Raw genomic sequence first — 25167 nt, 5'->3', positions numbered from 1 at the left:
AGATTTCATTTTCCTTGAATGTTTTGTTGCTTTTATGAAAAGACTTGAAGCACATATGATAATGTTAAAGTTTATTAAATTCTGAGTAAGGAGAGCCTTTATGTATCACTGTGGTTTAAAATTATATCAAAAGTGTTTGAGTTATTGACTAACATTTAAAAGTTGGGAGTTGTTATATAAAAATCATAGATACTTCATGTTTCAGAATTACCTTCTTCCACTTCAGTGCAGATAATCTCAAGTAGATATTAGAAGGAATGTACTCTATTTGAACTAATAATTTACATAAATGCTTATGTAAATAGGTCCTGAAACAGCTCAAGGAACCCAGAGTTTTCATGTACTGGAATAATGTCTGTTGTATTTTTTTAACTTATTGAAATATAATCTACATAAAATACACATATGCCTTCCTCATTACCCTGTCCTCATCTCCAAGATTAACTATCTCTATTTGTAACTACATGGATTGGTTTTGCCTTTATACTTTATATAAATTGAATCATTCAGTATGATTTCCTTTCTTTTTTTTTTTGAGACAGGGTCTCATTTGTTTTCCCAGACTGGAGTTGGAGTACAGTGGCGTGATCTTGGCGCACCGCAGCCTCCACCTGCTGGACTCAAGTGACCCTCTTGCCTCAGCCTCATGAGTAGCTGGGACTACAGTCACGTGCTACCACACCCAGCTACTTTTTGTATTTTTAGTAGAGATGGGGTTTTGCTATGTTGCCCAGGCTGGTCCTGAATTCCTGCACTCAAGTAATCTGCCTGCCTTGGCCTCCCGAAGTGCTGGGGTTACAGGCGTGAGCCACTGCGCCTAGTCAGTGTGATTTCTTTTGTGTCAGGCTTCTTTTGCTCAATACTAAGTTTATGAGATTTGTGTATACTTTTGTCATATAGTATTTTCTTGTAAGAGTATAACAAAATTTATTTATTCTATTGTTGATGGATATTCGATTTATTTCCAGTTTTTCGTTATTATCAACAGTACTGTTTATGAACAAATTCATGTTTTTTTTGTTGTTGTTGAGACGGAGTCTCGCTCTGTCGCCCAGGCTGGAGTGCAGTGGCCGGATCTCAGCTCACTGCAAGTTCCGCTTCCTGGGTTTATGCCATTCTCCTGCCTCAGCCTCCCAAGTAGCTGGGACTACAGGCGCCCACCACCTCGCCCGGCTAGTTTTTTTTGTGTGTATTTTTTTAGTAGAGACGGGGTTTCACTGTGTTAGCCAGGATGGTCTCGATCTCCTGACCTCGTGATTGGCCCGTCTCGGCCTCCCAAAGTGCTGGGATTACAGGCTTGAGCCACTGCGCCCGGCCTCATGTATGTTTTTTAGTGAACATACATATTCATTTCTGTGTGCCAGCAAGTATAATCATTGGTTCATGGAGTATGCATGTCCTCATCTTCAGTAGATGCTACTGAACATTTTCTAAAGGGGTTATACCAGTCCCTACTCCCACTAACATAATGTACACATTCCTGGTGCTCCAAATCCTTGCCAACACTTGATTTTTTTTTTAACTTTTTTTCCCCTATAACCCAGGACAGTGCTCATACTTTTTAATTTTAGCTGTTCTGGTGGGTATGTTGTGGTATTATGAATAAATATACACAAATATCTAAGCTTTGGAAATTGAGGAAGTATCACAAGAAAAACAAGTGGAGGTTGGAGAAATTTATCTGTTGGGGGTTTATTTGTAGAAAAGTATCTCAAGATTGGTAGCTCCACAATGATGCAGCTTTTTGAAGGCTTTCATTTCTTAATATAAACTAGTGTATTAATTTTTTGTGGTTATAAGAATGAAATATGCAGTACTAACTAATTGCCTGCTTGTGTCAGGCACTGGACCAAATATTATGTAAAAATCATTTTGAAAATTTTGGAAAACAGAAAAAAGTATATTTGAGAGACTGAGGCAGGAGGATCATTTGAGGCCAGGAATTCAAGACCAGCGTGTTCAACATAGCAAGCCCCCATCTCTACAAAAAACTAAAATATTAGCAGGATGTAATAGTTCATGCCTGTAGTCCTAGCTACTCAGCAGGAGGCTTGTTTGAGCCCAGGACCTCAAAGTTACGGTGAACTATGGTCATGCCACAGCACTCCAGCCTGGGCTATAGAGTAAGACCTTGTCTCTAAAAAAAAAAAGAAAAGAAAAAAATATAAAGAAGAAAATAAAAATTATTCATAAACTCATTCATCCACTGTCAACAATTTGGTTTATTTCCTTGTTGTATACTACATATATGTATTTTTTTTCCTAGTTTACCATACAATTTTGTTTATTTGTTTTTGGTCATTTTACCTTATAAGCATCTACATCATTAAGAATGTTTTGTAAATCTTTTATAATGGCTGGTTAATACCCATCATTTGACTGTACCATAATTCACTTATTACTATTCCCCCTAATTATTTAGATTGTTTTCACATTTTAGCCATATAAACACTATGATAAGGCATGGTGGGGTGCACCTGTATCTCAGTCACACCCAGCTATGTTTGGGAAACTGAGGCAGAAGGATCACTTGAGCCCAGGAGTTGGAGATCAGCCTGGGAAACATTGTAAGACTCCCTCTAAAAGAAAAAAAAGATGAATAACAACACATATATTTTACCTGGATTTTATATTAGTTTATTAGGTTAGTTTCCCAGACAGGAATTGACCATGTCAAATGATATAATTAAAATACTTTTAAAGTTTTCAAAGCCATACTGCTAAATTGCTTTCCAGGAAGTTACACCAACTTTTTAAGTTTACTAATAGTGAATGAGAGTGCCTGTATCAGTACACCCTTGCTAACACTGAATATTAATATTACAATTATTTTAGTATGCTAATTTAAATATTTTAAATGGCCAGGCATAGTGGCTCATGCTTGTAATTCCAGCACTTTGGGAGGCTGAGCTGGGAGGATTGTTTGAGCCCAGGAGTTCAAGACCAGCCTGGGCAATAAAGCAAGACCCTGTCTCAACAACAAAGAACAAAAAATTAGCTGGGTGTGGCGGCATGTGCCTATATTCCCAGTGTGTAGGGAAGCTGAGGCAGGAGGAGTACTTGAGCCCAAGAGGTCAAGGCTGCAATGAGCTATATTGTGTCACTAGCCCTCTAGCCTGGGCGCCAGAGTGAGACCCTTTCTCCAGAAAAAAATTAATTTAAAAAATATTTTAAAGGTAACTCAATTTATGTATTTATTTTTTTGAGATGGAGTCTCACTCTTGCCCAGGCTGGAGTACAGTGGAGCGATCTCAGCTCACTGCAAGCTCCGCCTCCCGGGTTCACGCCATTCTCCTGCCTCAGCCTCCTGAGTAGCTGGGACTACAGGCGCCCACCACTACACCCAGCTAATTTTTTTTTTTGTATTTTTCGTAGAGATGGGGTTTCACCATATTAGCCAGGGTGGTCTCGATTTCCTGACCTCGTGATCCGCCCGCCTCGGCCTCCCAAACTGCTGCAATTACAGGCATGAGCCACTGTGCCCGGCCTCAGTTTTGTTTTAGATTGTATTATTCCTTCCACTACTTCTATACCTAAAGTTTTTTTTTTTTTTTTTTTTTTTTTGAGACAAAGTCTTGCTCTGTCGCCGAGGCTGGAGTGCAGTGGCGTGATTTTGGTTCACTGCAATCTCCTCCTCCTGGGTTCAAGTGATTCTCATGCCTTAGCCTCCCCAGTAGCTAGGATTACAGGCATGTGCCACCACACCCGGCTAATTTTTTGTATTTTCACTAGAGATGGGGTTTCATTATGTTAGCCAGACTGGTCTCGAACTTCTGAGCTCAAGCTATGCCCGCCTTGGCCTCCCAAATTGCTGGAATTAAAGGTGTGAGCTACCATGCCTGGCCCCCAGTTTTTTAATTTGTTTTTTTAAACAATTATTGTCCTGGTGGTGCAACTCGTGCCATGGGGATCTGGGAAATAAGTAGAAAATGGGGTCAACTATGTCCTATTTCTTTTGTTGTTGTTTGTTTATTCGTTTGTTTTAAATGTTGGACTATGTATCAGAAACAAAAAAGGAACCAGTTTTATCAGGTGATCACTGTATGCCGGGGCCTTACAGGTCATATCAGAAATTGAACCCAAGTTCTTTCTTCAGCAACAGCACTGGAAACATTGTTCTGACATGGACCTTTTGTTTCCCTGGGACTGTGGTTTTATTTTTGAATAAAAAATTCTGGCCTGTGCTTCAGAACAGAACAGGTCTTCCTGTTTTATTCCTTTATTCCTTCCACTATTTCTATGGCTAAAGATTTTTTTTTTTCTTTTTTTTTTCTTTTGAGATGGAGGGCATCAGGAAGTCTTAGGCTTTCCTGAATAATCCTTTATGGACCTATCATTGAATTTATCTGACTCTTTTTTTTTTTTTTTTGAGACGGAGTCTGGCTCTGTTGCCCAGGCTGGAGTGCAGTGGCCGGATCTCAGCTCACTGCAAGCCCCGCCTCCCAGGTTCACGCCGTTCTCCTGCCTCAGCCTCCCAAGTAGCTGGGAGTACAGGCGCCCGCCACCTCGCCCGGCTAATTTTTTTTGTATTTTAGTAGAGACGAGGTTTCACCGTGTTAGCCAGGATGGTCTCGATCTCCTGACCTCGTGATCCGCCCGTCTAGGCCTCCCATTTTTTTTTTTTTTTTTTTTAAGATGGAGTCGTCTTCTGTCGCCCAGGCTGGAGTGCAGTGGCATGATCTCGGCTCACTGCAACCTCTACCTCCCTGGCTCAAGGGATTCCCCTGCCTCAGTCTCCCGAGTAGCTGGGATTACAGGTGCACGTCACTATGCCTGGCTAATTTTTTTGTATTTTTAGTAGAGACGGCATTTCACCATGTTGGCCAGACTGGTCTCGAACTCCTGACCTTAGGCAATCCGCCCTCCTCGGCCTCCCAAAATGCTGAGATTACAGGCATGAGCCACCATGCCTGGCCTATCTAACTCTTCTTAAATTAACTTGTATTATGCCCACCTGTGATGTTACATATATTGGCTTTCGTCCTAGTTACTAGTTCATAACTTCTATAGCTCTTGCTATAGTCTTTTGTTACCATGTTAGGTGTATTAGGGCTCTGGAAACAGAATATCTCTCCTGCCCTAAAGGAGGACTCTAATCTCCCTCCACCTTTCTGATCGTGGGTCTTAAAGACACTCCCCTGAGAGATCCCACCCGACACCCTATGTGAAGAAATGCTGACATCATGAAGCTCATACAAACCCAAGAAGAGTGGGTTCGGACTGCTTCCGGATAGCTGAACACGTGGAGGTTCCTGGAGGGTGGCATGGTCAGGGAGGGCATGGAAGCTCTGCACCCCTTCCCACATACCTCACTCTACTGTCCCTTCATCTGCATTCTTTATAGTATCTTTTATAATAAATCTGTAAACATAAGCAACTGTTTCTCTGAGTTCTGTGAACCACTTCAGCAAATTAAACCCAAAGAGGAGGTCGTGAGAACCCCAACTTGAAGCCAGTTGCTCAGAAGTTCTGGAGGCCTACTTTTGCAACTGGAGTCTGGGGTTTTTGTGGGAGAGGTCAGTCTTAGAGACCAAGTTCCCAACCTGTGGGATCTGACACTGTCTCCAGGTAGATAGTGTCAGAACTGAATTGGACACCCAGCTGGTGTCCCCTGCTTGGAAGAACCCCCACACATTTGATCACAGAAGTCTTCTGTGTTGATGATTGTTGTGGCTTCAGATTAGAGGAAAAACACAGTTTGAAAGAGGTTTTTTTGAATCATCATCTTACCTATTAATTGTAGTACTCATTATATATATTCATATTTTAATACATATATATTTTGGTTTTGTGGCTGATGTATTAATTTTCTTCATTTTTTATTTTGCAGTTATTTGAAAATTAGTTTCATACCAACTGAGGTGTCCATTCTGGTGTGTGCTATTTCCCTGCTCCCTTCTCCTCACTTGGACGAAGTGGGGATATCCCGAATTGAAGCCGTTTTACCACAGTGTAACCTAAATAACCTGAGTAGTTTTGCTACATCTGTTTTAAGATGGATTCAGTATGATCACATGTATTTGGATAGTATTACTGGGAAACAACTGAAACTACTTCAAAAATTAGATCACTATGGTCGTCAGAGACTACAACACAGCAACAGTTTGGATCTGTTATGGGAGGAACTTAAATCTGTCAGAGGAATCACGTTTCCTGAGTCACTTCTTGAAGAAACGATTGCTACTTTACAGCATTTCGTGGATGAAATTAATTACATAAATGTTGTGGAGATTGCATCTTTTATTTCTAATACTGATTACCTCAGTACTTTGCTACTTGATAGGATAGCCTCAGTGACTATTCAGCAGATTGAAAAGGTGAAATTTAAATGTTACACATTAATTTTATAGAGTTGTCAACTTCTGCAAGCATAATTTTTATCATAGGCATTTTGAGAACTTGGATTGGAATTTGAGGTTTAAAAATTAAATAAATTCTGGGTCAGATATGGTAGCTCAAGCCTGTAATTGCAGTGGTTGGGAGGCTGAGATGAGAGGATTGGTTGAGCCCAGGAATTAAGGCTCAGTGAGCTGTGATTGCACCACTGCACTCCACCCTGGGTGACAGAGTGAGACCCTGTCTCTTAAAAAAAACAAAGAAAACTCTGGTTTCTGTTGCAGCGATTTGTTGTTCCTGTCCTTGAAGTCACTTTCTTCTTCCAGCATTGCAGATTTGGAAAGAATCAGCAATCATTCTTTGGTTCATTACACTATTAAGATTAGGAATCAATTATTTGAGGAAACTCATATTGGGACAGCAGAGTATGAATGATTTTTGGTTTTACTTTTTCTTATTTCTATAATCATGTGTTATCATTTTTACCATTTAAAAGCAGTTATATTCAAAAGCGTGAGATAAGCTTAAAACAGAAAATTGTAAGGTATCCATTGGCAACAGTATTCTTAAATTGTCATTGCACCTTCTTGCAGATTTATTTCTGGGACTTACTTGTAAAATGCCACTTTATGGATTATATGAGAAGCAGCTCACTTACAAAATCACTATCATAAATATATCAGAGCAAGGCCTTTATTTAAAAGACAGTGTTTCTCACAACCGAAAATAAAAAGTTAACTTGCTTAGTATAATGCCTGGAAGTCATTAAGTATTGGATAAATGAGTGAAAAATGAAATAAAAAAGCAAATGAAAGAAAAATGAATGCTAATGATTGTAATTTAAGAAACTTCCCTACGTTATGATTATTCTATAAAATGTACTGATTATCATGGAAATTGCTGATACTGTTTCCTATTCAATTTAGTGACTAATGAATTCTGAAACCGAATTTATTTATTTATTTTAAATTTAAATAAAGACAGGGTCTTACTATGTTGCTCTGACTAATCTCAAACTCCTGGCCTCAAGCAGTCCTCCCACCTCAGCCATCCAAAGTGTTGAGATGACAGGCATGAGCCACCACTCCCAGCCAGAATAGAATTTTACACCTAACAAAATAAATTTGTAGATTGTCTGATTTACTTCTTTTTTGTTACATTAACACTTTTGGAGTTATTAATAATTGTAGGTGGGGTTAAATAAATTATAGCAGGATGGAAAAATTAATAAGCAGAGTGATACATTTATTATTTAACTGTAGTGATAATAGGAAAAGATTTCTCCTAAAAAATAATTAGGTTAAAATTTTGTCTTATTTTCCTAAAGTTTAAACTATAAATTTTTTGTTCTTTTTATACAGATCCATCCTTTTACAATCCTTGCTATTATTCTTCCATTCAGCACTTTGAACTATGATCCACCTCAAAGGGATGAATTTTTTGGAACTTGCGTGCAACATCTTAATTCTTATTTAGGTAGGTATATTGTTTGGTAATACACTGAGTGAATAAGTCAGAGGTTACCTATTGCTGCTGAGCTAGGAGATGTCCCTCATTTAAAGGGTAACCATAATAGCCATGAATTCTCTACTTAAAAAAAGGTTTTTTGTTTGTTTGTTTGTTTTTCAGACAGAGTCTTGCTCTGTCACCCAGGCTGGAGTGCAGTGGCACAATCTTGGCTCACTGCAACCTGTCTCCTGGGTTCAAGTGATTCTCCTGCCTCAGTCACCCCAGTAGCTTGGACTATAAGCGTGTGCCACCACACCTGGCTAATTTTTTGCATTTTTAGTACAGACAGGGTTTTACCATGTTGGCCAGGGTGGCCTGGAACTCCTGACCTCAGGTGATCCACCTGCCAAGGCCTCCCAAAATGTTGGGATTACAGGTGTGAGCCACTGCTCCTGGCCCTAAAAAAACTGTATCCATTTTAATTAAGAAAAATGTCAAACTTGTATAAATAATTAAACAAAGAACACATACACACTCACTGTATAGATTCAATAATGTTAACATTTTATTGTATTTGCTTGTCTGTTTGTTTCTCTGACTCTCTTATTTTTTTCTGAGCTATTTCAAAGTTGTAGGCATTGTGACCCTCCACCCCTAAATACTTTAGCATACATCTCCTAAGAATAATGACATTCTTCTATACCACCGCAATACCGTTGACACAGTAAGAAACTTAATCATAATTCCCTAATAACTAATACACAGTTCATGTTTCAGTCTCCCTAAGTGTTCCCAAAATACATTTTAGAGTAGTTGTTTTGGACCCAGTATTCAATCATTGTGTTTGGTTGTTATCTCTTCAGTCTCTTATAGTCTAGAATTTTGTTTCCCTTTTTTCTTTTCTTGGCATTGACTTGGTTTTTTGTTTTTTTCTTAATTTTTTGCTATCCAGGTTTTCAAATATACAGAAAAATTGAACAATATAGCAAACATCTGTATAATAAACTGTAGGCCCACAATTGTGATTGAATATTAACATTTGCCACATTTGCTCTGTGTATATGCACAAGTGTGTATGTGTATGATGAACCTTCCAGTTGTCAGCTCTATGTACTTCAGGTTATAAGGACATTCTCCTATGTAACTACAATACTGGTATCATTACTATTACTAAAGAAAATGAACAATCTACTACCTAGTCTGTAATCAAATTTTCCCAATAGTCACCAAATTATCTTGTATAACTTTTTTTTTTTTTTTTTTTTTTTGAGACGAAGTCTTGCTCTGTCGCCGGGGCTGGAGTGCAGTGGCCTGATCTCAGCTCACTGCAAGCTCCGCCTCCTGGGTTCAGGCCATTCTCCTGCCTCAGCCTCCCGAGTAGCTGGGACTACAGGCGCCCGCCACCTCGCCCAGCTAGTTTTTTGTATTTTTTAGTAGAGACGGGGTTTCACCGTGTTAGCCAGGATGGTCTCGATCTCCTGACCTCGTGATCCGCCCGTCTCGGCCTCCCAAAGTGCTGGGATTACAGGCTTGAGCCACTGCGCCCGGCCAGCTTTTTTCTTTTTTTGAGACAGAGTTTTGCTTTTGTTACCCAGGCTGGAGTGCAATGGCGTGAACTCAGCTCACTGCAACTTCCGCCTCCTGGGTTCAAGCGATTCTCCTGCCACAGCCTCCCGAGTAGCTGGGATTACAGGCATGCTCCACCACACCTGGCGAATTTTGTATTTTTAGTAGAGACGGGGTTTCTCCATGTTGGACAGGCTGGTCTGGAACTCCTGACTTCAGGTGATCCACCCACCTCAGCCTCCCAAAGTGCTGGGATTACAGACGTGAGCCACAGTGCCTGACTATAACTATTTTTTTTTAAACAATCAATACTGAGTAGTTATGTATTTTCCTCCATCTTTTTTGCTTGATATTTATTTTTATAAAATGATTCGCCATTTATTATAAATTGTGCCACATTCTGGATTTGTCTGATTGTTTTCCTTTAACTTGCTTCTCCATCTCCTGCATTTGTAGTAAACTAGAAGTTAGGTATAGATGCTTGGTTAGGTTCAGATTAAACATTTACAGCAAAAATAACTTGTATGTGGTGCTGTGTACCTTATATTTAGATCACATCTGGAGGCACATAATGTCTGATTGTTTCTGTCTATTTAGATTTTTTTTTTTTTTGAGATGGAGTCTTGCCAGATTGTTTTTTAAAAGTAGTAAAAAAAATGTTTCTTAAGAATCTTAATAGATGTTTGTCAATTGTTTGAAGGGTTGCTGCTCTTATGCTGATTATTTTGTATCTCTTAAAAAGGTCTTTTAAAAAATTATCTTTTAAATTTAGAGATGGGGTCTTGCTACATTGCCCAGGCTGATATCAAACTCATGGGCTCAAGTAGTCCTCCCACTTTGGCCTCCCAAGTGCTGGGATTACAGGCATGAGCCACCACACCCGGCCAGAAAAGTCTTTTGATAATATTTCAGTACTAGAAAAAAGTAGAATAGAAATAGTCCTTCCTGCTGTTAACCTTAGCAGAAGCAATATGTGAGGATAGCAGAGACAGGAAATTACTTTTTCTTTTTCCTTTTCATTTTTATTTTGGGTCTGAGTTGTGTTTGGAACAGTTTGACCTTCAAGGAGTAGAGCTTTATGTGACTTTTCTTCTCAGACTCACACTATGTACTTGTCAGTATGATATAGAAGTTTTAGAGGAGAAATGCTCAGTAGCCATTCCTTTTCACTCAACACTTTCCATGTACTTACTGTCAGGTATTCTAGGCACTGGAGATACAGGAGAGAGTAAAAACAGATAAACTACCATCATGGAGTTTACTTTCTGGTAGGGGGAGATTGACGTAAACAATAAACAAGCCTCTAAGGTCAGATGGTGATAAGTACCTTCAAGAACATTAGAGCAGGGTAAGTGTATAGGCTGGAGCATCATGCTAAGTGTGAGATGGAGTAAATTTTGGATAAGGGATTCAGGGACTGCCTCTCCAAGGAGATGTCATTTAACCATGGATTAAATGAAGTGAGGGAGTGATCCATGTCAGTAGATAGGGAAGAGAGTCCCAGGATGAAAGAAAGGGAAGTGGAAAGGGCCCTCAGGTGAGAGCATGTTTGGTTTTTTCCAGGAACAGTGAATTCAGTGTGGCAGGAGTGGATGAGAGAGACCAAGTTGGTAGGAGATAAGGTTGGAGAGACAGCCAGAGACTGGTTTCCTCACATCTTTTTGCTCTGCCTGGAGAGTAAAAATTACCCAGTTATCTACCAAGCAACAGATACTGAGAGCCTCCATATCCAGCATAACATGTTAGGCTCTACACTAGGGATTTATATAGACCTTTAGACCTCTGGTGAAGGTGGTGTGAAACAAGTATGAATATATTAATTGTGTCTGCATCATGCTAATGGACTTTGCTACATTTTTGTGGGATCTGTGGGCCAGATAGCATCTAATATGATGCTACTGTGATACTACTGTGTCACAGCCTACAACATGAGGCTGGGATATGTATATGTATATGTATATGTATATGTGTATATGAATGTGTTTCATGAGTGGTGTACATTTATACCCCTTTTTAGTAACACAACTATATGTAGAAAGATGAGCCTTTAAATTGAGAGAGTATATTCTCCTGGTTGTTTAGTCATGTGTCAACAACCAGAAGGAAATAAAAGTACATCTCTTCCCATATTCTCCAAATAGTCTTAGAAATTAGAAATTTTTGTTGCTAAAGAGTATAAGGGAAGAAAGATTGAGAAGTACAGCTTTGAGTTTTAAAAACTTAATCAGAGAAAGTTTAAAAAATTCCTAGGGAACTTTATAAGTAAAATTTTAAATAGCGAATAGAGTAATACTTTTCATTGTTTTGAGTAATGACAAATTTTGACAGATTAGTTTTGCTGGTGGAGATCATCACTGTTATGACCTGGTCTTGTTTTATTAAATAAACTCAGTAAAAAACTGAAAAGGAAAGATTTAATATTGTCTATTCTGTTCTTAGTAAGAATATTGATACCAATCAGGCATTTTAGGTGGCCCTTTCCCTCACATTAGAAATATCTCTTGGATGAGGCAAATTAGGTAAATAGTTGAAGCCTTATACTGTGGGACATCTGCCATGCTGCTGGGTGACAACTAAAGGAGGAGGTGCTAGGCAAGACCTAAGCCTCAAACATGTGTACACTCTGCTTGGAGATCTGAGATCCCCAGAGAGCAGCATGGTATAATAATCCAGGCTCCAGAGCTGGACATTCTGGGTTAAATCCTACTCTCCGCTTGCCAACTCTGTGATCTTGGGCAAGTCATTTAACCTCTGTGCTTCCTAACGCTTCTTTATAAAGCAGAGATAATTGTTTCTACTGATATAAGATATAAATGAGTTGGTATATCTAAAGTGTTTAGAATGGTATGTAACATATTCTGAACACTATTGTATTATTATCACCAATACCGGGATCACTTCTTTTTACATGCAGCACTGTCCTTTTGTTTTGGATTCTTTTTCCAAGGCTATTTTTAAAACTTCTTACTAAAGTGTAATAACAAATGTTCATATAACTTTAGTATAATAGTATGAATTTATTCAAATTGAATCACCTAGGGAATCAGTACTGAGGTTAAGACACAGAGTATTATCACAGTACCCTTCTCCTCTTGTCCCCTTTTCCTACTTGGCCCCCACCCAAAGGTAACCACTTAACCATTATCCTGTCTTGTAACAGTATAGATTAGTTTTGTCAAAGCTGTGTATCATTTTTTTTTTTAAACCTAGCTTTGCCTGAATAAATTATAAATTTATATATAAGTGAGGCAGCTATACCTTTAAAAAAATCTTAATTTTCTTTTAGGTATATTGGATCCTCTTATGTTAGTGTGTCTTGGTTTCTCTTTGGCCACACTTCAATATTTTCCAGAAGATCTGCTAAAGTCAATTTTTAACATCAAATTCTTATCTAGATTGGATTCTCAACTTGAAAGTACGTATCTACGTTTTAATTTATTTGTCTGTTGTACTTTATATCCAAGTCTCGGGTCTACCTATACTGAAGAATTTTAATGTTAATAACTTTTTTCTGTTTCTAATAGTATTCATGCTTATTGTAGAAATTTGGAAAACACAGGAATAAAATAGAAAATAAAAAATTACCCATCTTACTAACAAGTAAAACTACCACTTTTAATGTTTTAGAGTATTTCTTTTCTGTCTTTCTCCTTCTCTTGTGTGAATGTTTATATATTTGTGTTTTTTTGTTTTGTTTTGAGACAGGGTCTCACTCTGTTGCCCAGGCTGGAGTACAGTGGTGCAGTTATAGCTCACTGAAGCCTTGGACTCCAGGATCAAGTGATCCTCCCACCTCAGCCTTCCGAGTAGCTGGGACCACAGGCGTGTGTCACCATGCCCAGCTAATTTTTTTTTTTAATAGCTGGGATCTCACTGTATTGCCCAGGCTGGTGTCAAACTCTTGAGCTCAAGTGATTCTCCCTCCTTGGCCTCCCAGATGTGTGAACCCCCACACCCAGCCTGTATTTAATTTTAATTTGTTAAATTTTTTATTTTTATATTTTGAGACAGAGTTTTGCTATGTTGCCCAGGCTGGTCTCTAGCTCCTGGCCTCAAGCAATCCTCTTGCCTCGGCCTCCCAAAGTGTTGGGATTACAGGCATGAGCCACTGTACCCAGCCCCTGTATGAATTTTATTTTATTTTACATTTCTTACTTTGTTTTTCTTTTCTTTTTTTTTTTTTTTGAGATGGAGTCTTGCTCTGTTTCTCAGGCTGGAGTGCAGTGGCTCAAACTTAGCTCACGGCAACCTCTGCCTTCCCATTTCAAGTGATTGGTTCTCCTGCTTCAGCCTCTCGAGTAGCTGGGATTATAAGTAGGTGCCACCATGCCTGGCTAATTTTTCTATTTGCAGTAGAGACGAGGTTTCACCATGTTGGCCAGGTTGGTGTTGAACTCCTGACCTCAAGTGATCTGTCTACCTCGGCCTCACAAAGTGGTAGGATTACAGGTATGAGCCCCCATGCCTGGCCCCTATATGAATTTTAAAACAAAATTTGGATTACTTATATGTTCACTTTTGTATGCTGCCTTTTTCCATCTAACTATATTTTGAGCAATTTTCCATGTTATTAAATATTTTTTATGTCTTTTTTTATTGGCTACATAATGTCCTATTATATGGATATAATAAAATTTGTCATCTTATAGATTGTTTCTAATTCCTCATCATTGTAAGTAATTAATTGTTATACATGAATCATTGTTTCCTTAGGATAAAATCCTAAGTATGGAATATTAGGTGAATGAAAATTCTTGGGAGTATTTTTTTTTTTTTTTCTCGCCCGGCTTATTTTTTTGTATTTTTAGTAGAGACGGGGTTTCTTTTTTTTTTTTGAGACGGAGTCTGGCTCTGTCGCCCAGGCTGGAGTGCAGTGGCCAGATCTCAGCTCACTGCAAGCTCCGCCTCCCGGGTTTACGCCATTCTCCTGCCTCAGCCTCCCGAGTAGCTGGGACTACAGGCGCCGCCACCACGCCTGGCTAGTTTTTTTTGTATTTTTTAGTAGAGACGGGGTTTCACCGGGTTAGCCAGGATGGTCTCGATCTCCTGACCTCGTGATCCGCCGAGACGGGGTTTCACCATGTTAGCCAGGATGGTCTCGATCTCCTGACCTCGTGATCCGCCCGTCTCGGCCTCCCAAAGTGCTGGGATTACAGGCTTGAGCCACCGCGCCCGGCCCTTTTTTTTTTTTTTTTGAGACGGAGTTTTGCGCTTGTTGCCCAGGCTGGAGTGCAATGGCATGATCTCGGCTACCCGAAACCTCCACCTTCTGGATTCAAGCAATTCTCCTGCCTTGGCCTCCCGAGTAGCTGGGATTACAGGCATGCGCCACCATGCCCGGCTAATTTTGTATTTTTAGTAGAGATGGGGTTTCTCCATGTTGGTCAGGCTGGTCTTGAACTCCTGACCTCAGGTGATCCATCCACCTCAGCCTCTCAAAGTGTTGGGATTACAGGCGTGAGCCACCGCGCCCTGCCAGGAGTATTTTTTAAATGTACTTTTAACATTCATGATTAATGAGAACAGTGTAGGAGTTGGTCCTTATCATGTCACTGAATGTAATAATTTAAAAATATATAAAGCATACATTTGTAAATTAGAAATGTAAACAGTTCTAAATACTGTTAGAATAAAAGCATCTAGTAATATTGGGGATAAATGAATGTGAAAAAAAATGGGTTGTCTTTCCTAGGTTTCAGATCTCAAAATTCATTAGTATTTTATTAATTTCAGTTTTATCTTCATCTCTAAGTGCAAGAGTCCAGTTTCATCTTATGGAGTTAAATAGATCAATCTGCTTGGAATGCCCTGAGTTTCAGATTCCATGGTTTCATGATCGCTTCTGTCAACAATATAATAAAGGTTTGAGTTTTCTTTTAGTCAGATAGCAAAGTTTAATTCTAAAGTAAATTATTGTGTAGTACATTGTTAATCTTGTTATACTTAAACATGACACGAGCCTTCCCAAGAGTGCCATGACCTGTTTAATATTTTATATGCGATATTGTAGATGGAACATTATAAGAATTTCTTAATATTTGGGACATAACCCTCTTTCAGTTGAGAGCAAAGAACTTGTATTGAATTTAGTGTCATTACATAAGATATTACATTGAAGCTCTTATTGGAAATATTAATCTTTATTTTTCAATTTGTAGAATTGGAATGATTTTCATTAAAAAACTGATTAAGGCTGGGTGCGGTGGCTCACGCCTGTAATCCCAGCACTTTGGGAGGCTGAAAGGCTGGCAGATCACCTGAGGTCAGGAGTTTGAGACCAGCCTGACCAACAACATGGAGAAACCCCGTCTCTACTAAAAATACAAAATTAGCTGGGCGTGGGGGTACACACTTGTAATCCCAGCTACTCAGGAGGCTGAGGCAGGAGAATTGCTTGAACTGGGGAGACGGAGGTTGCAGTGAGCTGAGATCGTGCCATTGCATTCCACCCTGGACAACAAGTGCGAAAACTCCATCTCAAAAAAAAAAAAAAAAAAAAAAAAAAAAAGATTAAGTAGACTAATTATTTATATTTTATAAAGGTATTGGCGGCATGAATGGAGCACAACAGCAGATTTATAAAATGTTAGCAGAGGTACTAGGAGGAATCAATTGTGTAAAAGCCTCGGTTCTTACGCCTTATTACCACACAGTAGGTAAGTTATTGGTAGGTTATTAGTTACTTTCAGAAAATCAAACTAATATGAATAGAATCATCAGTTGGAATTTTTAAAAGTTTTTTTTTGATTTTTTTTCAAGTTGTTATTATTATTAAAATTTCCAAACAGAGGTAGAAAGAACAATAGAATAAATCCTCAAGTTTGCATGGCTCAGTGTTGATAACCAGGAGCATTTTCTGTTCTTTAGAAAAAAAAAAAATTAAAGTCAGTCCTCCACCAATTCTAAGTAAAACCCAGATTCAGATTCACCGAATGTTTCTGTATCTTCGAGACGGGCGGATCACGAGGTCAGGAGATCGAGACCATCCTGGCTAACACAGTGAAACCCCGTCTCTACTAAAAACACAAAAAAAAACTAGCCGGGCGAGGTGGCGGGCGCCTGTAGTCCCTGCTACTCGGGAGGCTGAGGCAGGAGAATGGCGTAAACCCGGGAGGCGGAGCTTGCAGTGAGCTGAGATCCGGCCACTGCACTCCAGCCCGGGCAACAGAGCAAGACTCCGTCTCAAAAAAAAAAAAAAAAAAGATTCTGTCCTCTCCATTCGGTGTGTGAAAATAAGAGAAATGACTCTTTAATCTCTATTTCATTGTTTTAAGTTCATCTGAAAAACTAAGTTGGATTATCAGCCTAGATGAAGATTTCCAAAGATACTGTGCTTGATGTTAACCTGATTAATCTTGTTTCTCAACTGTTCTAGTTGTGGAATGCATTCTAATTGAATTGTGGATTATATAAAGCTAGTGGACTAGCTTATGTTGATGGCAATATAAAATTTTCAAAGATACTGCTATATTCAAATGGTGATCTTAAATGAAAAAGATAAAATTTTAAGATAATTAACATAAACTTTCTAAATTTAGGTTTAGAAAACCTCTGCATATATACAGCATATTTAAAAGGATTATAAACTTGGTATAAACTAACAGCGTAAATGGTAGCCAAAAATCAAATACTATTTAAACTATATTGTTAATAATAACAACAAAGTTGGTAATCCCATTGTATTCTATTTTTCAGACATCTTAATATTGTATTATTATTATTTTTTTGCATGTTGTCCTTTTTAAGAGATAGTGACATGTAGGGTCTAGAAACAAAGGAGGACAGATAGTGAAGGATCTTGTCTAATTATGTCTTAGAACTAGAGAGGACTAGGATTGCATGGATTTCAATCCTTGAGCAAGTTCTTCCGAACCTTGTTAGCTTCTTCATCAGTGAAATGGGGATAATAATGCCTACTTGATAGGATTAACTGAGATATTGCATGTGAAGCATTTAACACTATCCTTGGAACATAGTAAGTGCTCAATACATTTATTTTTATTTTAATTTTTTTTATAGAGACAGGGTCTCACTATGTTGCCCAGACTGGTCTCAAACTCCTAGGCTCAAGCGATCCTCCTGCCTCAGCTCAGCCTCCCAGAGTGTTGGGATTACAGGTGTGAGCCACTGTTCCCAGCCCAATAAATCTTACTTGGGGCCGGGAGGGCAGGGGGGGAAGGATGTTTAGTCTGAAAAATAGAAGTCTTATGGGGACCATAATCTTTTAAAATGTTTGAAGGATTGTTAAGTAGAGAACTAGGTATCTCTATCTTAAAGATGAACAAAATGGTAAAAATGAAAGAAAGCAGATTTAACTTGGTATAAGGAGAATTATTGGCTGCTTTCTGAAGAAGTAATGTTGAGGTAGAGGCTGAATATTCAGATGATAGATGTGTGTGATTTTTATACTGGGCAGGAAGGTGAACTAGATAATCATTAATACTCTCATCTTGTGTTACAAAACACAAGTTTCCTTTGATTTTATATTAATCAGGATTGAGTTGGGTATGAGTGACAAAAATCCATAAATTGGCTGGGCACAGTGGCTCATGCTCATACACATAGTCTCAGCACTTTGGGAGGCTGAGGTGGAAGGATGGCTTGAGCTCAAGAGTTTGAGACCAGCCTGGGCAATATAGCGAAACCCTATCTCTAAATAAATAAATACGTACATAAATAAAATAACAGGCATGGTGGTATGCCCCTCTAGTCCCATTGCTCAGGAGTTTGAGACCAGCCTGGGCAATAAGTGAGACCCTGTCTCTAAATAAATAAATAAATAATTAGCAGGCATGGTGGCATGCCCCTGTAGTCCCATTAGGAGGCTGAGGTGGGAGGATCTCTTGAACCCAGGAATTGGAGTCTACAGTGAGTTACAGTCACTCTACTGCACTCTAGCCTGAGTGACAGAGCAAGACTGTGTCTCTAAAACAAAAACAAAACAAAACAAGAAACAAACATTGAAGCTGGGCATGGTAGTGCAAGCCTGTAATCCTAGCTACTTTGAGAGACAGAGGTAGGAGGATCACTTGAGCCCAGAAGTTTGATACCAGCCTGGGCAATATAGTGAGACACCATCTCTTTTTAAAATTGTTCTTGTTTTCTTCAGAACAATATGAACATAACCCCATCTCTTAAAAAAATTACACAAGACATGCTTAGCATAGAAAAACTAGAAAAGGAAGATAACAAAAAAGAAAAATTACCCATGATATAGCCACTGTTTGCTTTTGGTGTCTGTTTTCCTAACTTAAAAAAGAAAAAGACAAAAATAGTTTTCTTCTGTAGTGTTTGTGTTTTAGTCCTTTTCTGCTGTTACAACAAAATACTTGAGACTGGTTAATTTATAAACAACAGAAATTCTGGAGGCTAGGAATTCCAAGCTCGAGATACCAACAGGTTTGGTATCTAGTGAGGACCTGGCCTCTGTTTCCAAGATGGTTCTTTCAATGCTGTGTCCTCCCATGGCAGAAGGGACAGGAAGGTAAAGGATGCTCATTTATAGGGTCACTAATCTCATTAATGAGGGCTCGGCCCTCATGACTTAATCATCTCCTAATCCTCTTTTTTTTTTTTTTTTTTTGAAAAAGGGTCTTGTTCTGTCACCCAGGTTGGAGTGCAGTGCAGGAGTGCAGTGGCATGATCACAGTGCATTGCATCCTCTGCTTCCAGAGCTCGAGTGATTCTCCCACCTCAGCCTCCTGAGTAGCTGGGTCTACAGGCACACACCAGGACACCAGGCTAATTTTTGTATTTTTTTGTGGAGATGGGGTTTCACTATGTTGCACAGGCTGGTCTTGAACTCCTGAGCTCAAGCAATCCTCCTGCCTCTGCCTCCCAAAATGCTAGGATAACAGGTGTGAGATACCACGCCTGGCCTAAGGTCCCACTATTATTTTTAACACATTGATGATTATGTTTCAACATATGAATTTTGGGGGACACATTCAGTTCATAGCAGTTTATAACTTTATATGTTGTGAATATTTTTCTATGCCAACAGATATGCTTATACAACATCTTTTTTAGTTACTGCATATTTCGTTGAGTATGCTATTATTTAATCGATCTGTAAGATTTTTTTTTGCTGGTATGTCCGTCTGTCAAACAATGCTGCAATTTCAAATAACAACAATTATAGATATATCTTTATATATTGCTTATTATGTGTTAGACAGTGTTTTAAGTGCTTTATAAGTACTTGTGTGTGTGTATGCGTGTAGTAAAATTATATCCCTATGAAGTATGTAAATTATTTACAGATGAGGAGACTGAAGCCCACAAACATTATTGATTGCCCAAGGTTATATACCTGGCAAATGACAGAGCCAGGATTTGAGCTTGGCATTCTGGCTCTAGAATTCATTCTCTTAATGAGAAAGCTATATATTTCATGTTTCATAATTAACTTAAAGATGGTTCAGTGCCTTAGTTTTTCACCAGAGTTCCATCTGATTCTTTTCAAATCACAGACATCATTTCAGGATGTATATCTAAAAGATAAGAATGACTTTAAAAACAACAATATCATCTTTATCATCCTATAACCATTAATAATAATTTAATGTTTTGTTTTTTTTTTTGAGACGGAGTCTTGCTCTGTCGCCGGGGCTGGAGTGCAGTGGCCAGATCTCAGCTCACTGCAAGCTCCGCCTCCCGGGTTTACGCCATTCTCCTGCCTCAGCCTCCCGAGTAGCGGGGACTACAGGCGCCCGCCACCTCGCCCGGCTAGTTTTTTTTGTGTTTTTAGTAGAAACGGGGTTTCACCGTGTTAGCCAGGATGGTCTCGATCTCCTGACCTCGTGATCCGCCCGTCTCGGCCTCCCAAAGTGCTGGGATTACAGGCTTGAGCCACCGCGCCCGGCTAATAATTTAATGTTTTTTAAGAAATGTAGAGCAGTATGTGAAATTTAATATAAGTAGAGAGATATGGGAAATTTTAGATAAAATTTAACATTTTATGGAAATGTTAGATTTGGCATACTATAATGAACTCAATGATCAAGGATTGAAGGTAGTAGAATTATGGGGAATTTAACATAAGTAGAGAGATATGAGAAATTTTAGATAAAATTTAACATTTTAGCAAAATGTTAGATTTGGTGTACTATAATGAATCCAATGATGAAGGACTGAAGATAGTGGAATCTTTTCCTCATACATCTCATGCACTCTACCCCTATACCTTTGCTTTTCCTGTTTTAAGTGTCTTTTATGTTTATTTTACAGTTTATTTGTTCAAATTGGGACCTTAACATTCCACTCGGTTGGTTGGCAGTTTTTGGTTTAACCTTTCCTTTCCTACTTCTCCTTTTTTTAACTTAAAATTTAATTGAGAATAAGTTTTTTTTTTTTCACATTTTGAGCTTAGAATTCTAATTGCAACTCTGTGATAACATTTAATATGTCATCTAACAGTTTTTAATGTTTTTACTGTAAACCTGGGTTTGCTGTAAACCATTAGTGATATCTAGAGACTTGATTAGATTTTAGGGTTTTTTTTAGGTTTTTCTTTTTGGCCAAAAACTTCGTAAGTGGCTTGTACTTCTTATTTCTTCCTATCAGGAGGCACACAAGGCTGGTTTCTTTTTCTTTTTCTTTCTTTTCTTTTTTTTTGGCGGGGGACAGAGTCTGGCTCTGTTGACCAGGCTGAGGTACAGTGGCACAAGCATGGCTCACTGCAGCCTTGACATCCTAGGTTCAAGGGATCCTCCCACCTCAGCCTCCTTGGCCTGACTAGCTGCCACTACACCTGGCTTATTTTTTAAATTTTTTGTAGAGACTGGGTTTTGCCATGTTACCCAGGCTGGTCTGGAACTCCTGAGCTCAAGCACTCTGCCTGCCTCGGCCTCCCAAAATGCTGGGATTACAGGTGTGAGCCACTGTGCCTGGCCTGGTTGTCTTTTATGTATTAAGACTCATTAGTGGGTTTGTATGTTATCAGCTGATTCATTCAACAGAAAGTTCCCCTGTCAGCTTTTCACCTGCTGATTTTAGCAGTTATTAATGATCACTCATTGCCTAAATCCATCATTCAGAGGGGTGGTAAAGCAGCGATATTCTACATCTATCATGCCTTCTACATTTATTAGCTGGAATTTGTCTAAAAAGGACTTTCCCATATCAACTCTTTAGTTACCCTTATGTACAGTTCATGTAGGAAAGAGGATGAATGCTTGAATCTTTTTATTTTCAGATGAGTTGGTTTAGCTTCCTCCAAATGTAACCAAGAGCCTTAAAGAGATTAAAACTCTTTAATGTGATTTGGCCTAGCCCAGTGCTAAATGTATCCTGGTACTTAATATTGTTTTGTAATTCTTCTGGTTGATTTTTTATTGATTGATTTCCAAAGAGAGGTGCCATTGGACCAGATCTTATAAAAATTACTTGGATAATTTAAGAGGTTCATCATTCTTTTGTGAATGGGTTTGTGTACAAATATATGCATATATATTTCAAATATATCTTAAAACTTTTGTCTGTAAGACTTTACCTAATTCATACTGCCAGTTTCTATGCTTCCTTAAGATTTTGAGTGTATCTTGGATAAAAGAAAAAAACCTCTTCCATATGGAAGCCATAATACAGCATTGGGACAGCTACCAGAAATGCCCTGGGAATCAAATACTGAAACAGTTGGATCAAGGCTGCCACCAGGGGCTGAAAGGTAATTTGTCTCTTAGTTTTAGATTGTATTAATATCTAAATGTTAAATTTGGGGCACTATACTGAAGTCAATGATCAAAGATTGAAAGTAGTGGAATCTGTTCCTTGTATGTCATGCATTCCACCTTTGTAACTTTGCTTTTTCTGTCCCTTCTGCTTTAATGTTCTGCTTTCTTCTGTCCAAAGCCTAGCAATCTCCCTAATTAAAGTACTAAAAGAATTGTCCTCAACTAGAAGTAAAATAGTATCTTCTTTTGTGCTCCCATACCTCTCTACTTTTCTCATAGCACTTAGCCACTTCCTACACTGCATTACAGTAACTTAATATACATCATGTGTTCTCTGTTAGACTATAAGCTGTGTCACTTCATCTTTGTACCCCTCACAGTGGCTTATGTATAGTAGGCATGTGTAAATATATATTGGACAAAAAAAAATGGATGAAAGCAGACAGATATTTACAATTATTTTGTGTAACTAAATAGGTTTGTCATTAATTACTAATTTCTTAGTAGGAACATAACTGGATATACTCATTTATATTCATTGGCTTTTGTTAGTTTATAAAGATGCAGTCTTGTTTCTGAAAAGCTTGTAATTATTCAGTTTCTTATTTTGATTTTAGAAGTAAATATTTTTTATCTTATGTAGGATTGCTTTGGAATTTTTGGATTCAAAATCATTTTGTAGAAATATCCCTCACATGAAAGGAAAATTTGCTATGAAAAAACGACATTTGGAAATTCTGGGGTATCGTGTAATTCAGGTATGAAATACTCATGTAATTCAGCCTCTAAAAAGCCCAGAGACACTAGCTGTACATGTGCTTCCTTTTCATGTGAAAGTTCCAGAATTACCTTTCTTTTTTTTTTTTTTTTTGAGACGGAGTCTCACTCTGTGGCCCAGGCTGGAGTGCAGTGGCCAGATCTCAGCTCACTGCAAGCTCCGCCTCCCGGGTTTACACCATTCTCCTGCCTCAGCCTCCTGAGTAGCTGGGACTACAGGCACCCGCCACCTCGCCCGGCTAGTTGTTTGTATTTTTTTTAGTAGAGATGGCATTTCACCATGTTAGCCAGGATGGTCTCGATCTCCTGACCTCGTGATCCGCCTGTTTCGGCCTCCCAAAGTGCTGGGACAGAATTACCTTTTTAAATATGTTTTTTAAAATGTATCCCTCAAACAGGCCAGGTGCAATAGCTCATCCTTGTGGCTACTTGGGTGGCTGAGGTGGGAGGATTGCTTGATCTTAGGAGATTGAGGCTGCAGTGAGCTGTGATTGTCCCACTGCACTCCAGCCTGGGTGACAGAGCAAGACCTTGTCTCATAAAAATAAATAAAAGTTGTCATTTATTTTATTGTCTTTAGAATATCTATATCTTATGATTTCTATATCTTATAAGAGAGGCACTGTAGAGATGGATAGAGTTATCAGAGGAAACAACTAGTGTATGAATATAGAAGACTATGTAGGAAAAAGTGTCCATCATTGGTATTGTAGGAAAAGGAGGATGAAAGGAGCAGAAAAAAGTCTTCTAGGCAATGTCAGAAGGACCCACTTGACTTCCAATAAGGGTTCACAGGCTATCCTTACATAAACTAATTTCATAGGATTCCTACAGCTTTGATCAGTAGTGGTTATATGTCTTCCTCAATGTTTCTTGTTGCTTTAAAACTTTCATTCAAACTACATTACTTATTTTATAGATTTCTCAGTTCGAATGGAACTCTATGGCACTGTCAACAAAGGATGCTCGAATGGACTACCTGAGAGAACGTATATTTGGAGAAGTCAAGTCATGACTGTAGTTTTTATTCAAAATGAATGTTACCATTTGTCACATCTGGACTTATTTTAATTAAGTGGCCTGTCTCAATAAAAAAAATAATAGGTACAAATGTCCTAAGGTGGGAACATACCTGGCATGTTTCAGAATAACAAAGGATCCAGTGTGGCTGGAGCAGAACAAGTGGGGAGTGAGATGGGAGTGTATAAGGGAAAAGGTAAGAGATAACAGAGTCAAATACAACCTCTTGGCTACTCTGAGTGAGATGAGAAGCCATTGGAGGGTTTCAAGCAAGGAATGATATGAACTCACATTTTAACTGCATTACTTTGGCTACCTTATTGAGATAAGACTACAATGAGGCAAATGTGTAAGAAAGAAAACTCTCTATGAGGTCATTGCAATAATCCAGGCAAGAATGGATGGTGACTTGGAGAGCGTGGTAGCAGTGGAGGTAATGAGAAGTAGTCAGATTTTTTGGATATATTTTGAAGGTAAAGGCAACAGAATTTGCTCGCTGATTGGATATAAGGTATGAGAGAAATAGGAGTCAAGGATAAATCTAAGTTTTTGTCCTAAGCAACTCAGAGGATGTCATTAGCATTAACTAAGATGGGGGAGTCTACAGGAAGAGCAAGATGGGGGGCATGTGGTGAGGGTTGATCACAAGTTTGCTTTAGATATGTTGAGTTTGTGATGTCTTTTAAATGAGATTAGAGAAGAGTGTGAATGGAGGAGAGGTCTGAGGACTGAGTTTTCAGGTGCTCCAACATTAAAAGATTAAGAGGAAGAGGAGGAATTAGGAAAGGAGACTGAGCAGGGATGGCCAATGAGGTAGGAGGAAGGAAGGTAGTAATACTTCTAGAAGCCAAGTGGATAAAGCATTTCAAGGAGGAAGTGAGTAGTTGTATCAGATGCTGCTGAAAGGTCAGGAAAGATGAGAAATGGGAAATGGTTATTAAATTGAGCAATATGAAAATCATTCGTACTTTGAAAATAGTTTTGAAGTGGCGCATGTGAAAGCCTGACTGGTTCAAGAGAAAATGAGAGGAGATACGTTTTCTCCTAAATGGAAGCAATGAAATGGGGTAGTAGCTGAGTGGACCAATCTTGACCTGGTGTAATCCTACACATGTTGAGGGAATAATGGCTTTTCCCTGTCTTACAACACATTGATTCAATAAAATGGTTACTAAGGGCCTACTATGTGATATAAATCCCCAACCCTTCTCTAAGAGTGATGTTTTGTGCTTAGCAGGCCACAGCCTAACTACCCTCACTTAGGCCACCTGGTGGTGGTGGAGGTAATTGACCATCTGAAAGGTGGCTATCTTCTGACTCCATGACCCTCTCAATTCACACTATC

The 25167-nt window shown here is 38.8% G+C and overlaps 1 protein-coding gene across 8 annotated transcripts in view; it reads left to right on the top strand.

Annotated features, from left to right (window-relative positions):
• Positions 1-23917, top strand: part of FASTKD1 (FAST kinase domains 1) — a 52309-nt gene extending 28392 nt beyond the window's left edge. For 7 of the 8 annotated variants that reach the window (XM_007965288.3, XM_007965287.3, XM_073019795.1 and 4 more), the window contains 8 exons: positions 5831-6317; positions 7698-7812; positions 12638-12766; positions 15085-15213; positions 15894-16007; positions 21880-22018; positions 22669-22783; positions 23722-23917. In XM_007965288.3, the coding sequence (XP_007963479.1) occupies positions 5831-6317; positions 7698-7812; positions 12638-12766; positions 15085-15213; positions 15894-16007; positions 21880-22018; positions 22669-22783; positions 23722-23817 (1324 nt within the window). In that variant the 3' untranslated portion in view covers positions 23818-23917. The remainder of the gene's footprint in view (positions 1-5830; positions 6318-7697; positions 7813-12637; positions 12767-15084; positions 15214-15893; positions 16008-21879; positions 22019-22668; positions 22784-23721) is intronic. The other variant, XM_038001957.2, reaches the window with a different exon arrangement.
• The last annotated feature ends 1250 nt before the right edge of the window (positions 23918-25167 follow it).

This window comes from Chlorocebus sabaeus, chromosome 10 (genome assembly GCF_047675955.1).
Source record: "Chlorocebus sabaeus isolate Y175 chromosome 10, mChlSab1.0.hap1, whole genome shotgun sequence".
Taxonomy (NCBI): domain Eukaryota; kingdom Metazoa; phylum Chordata; class Mammalia; order Primates; family Cercopithecidae; genus Chlorocebus; species Chlorocebus sabaeus.
This window is presented reverse-complemented; position numbering and strand designations above follow the sequence as displayed.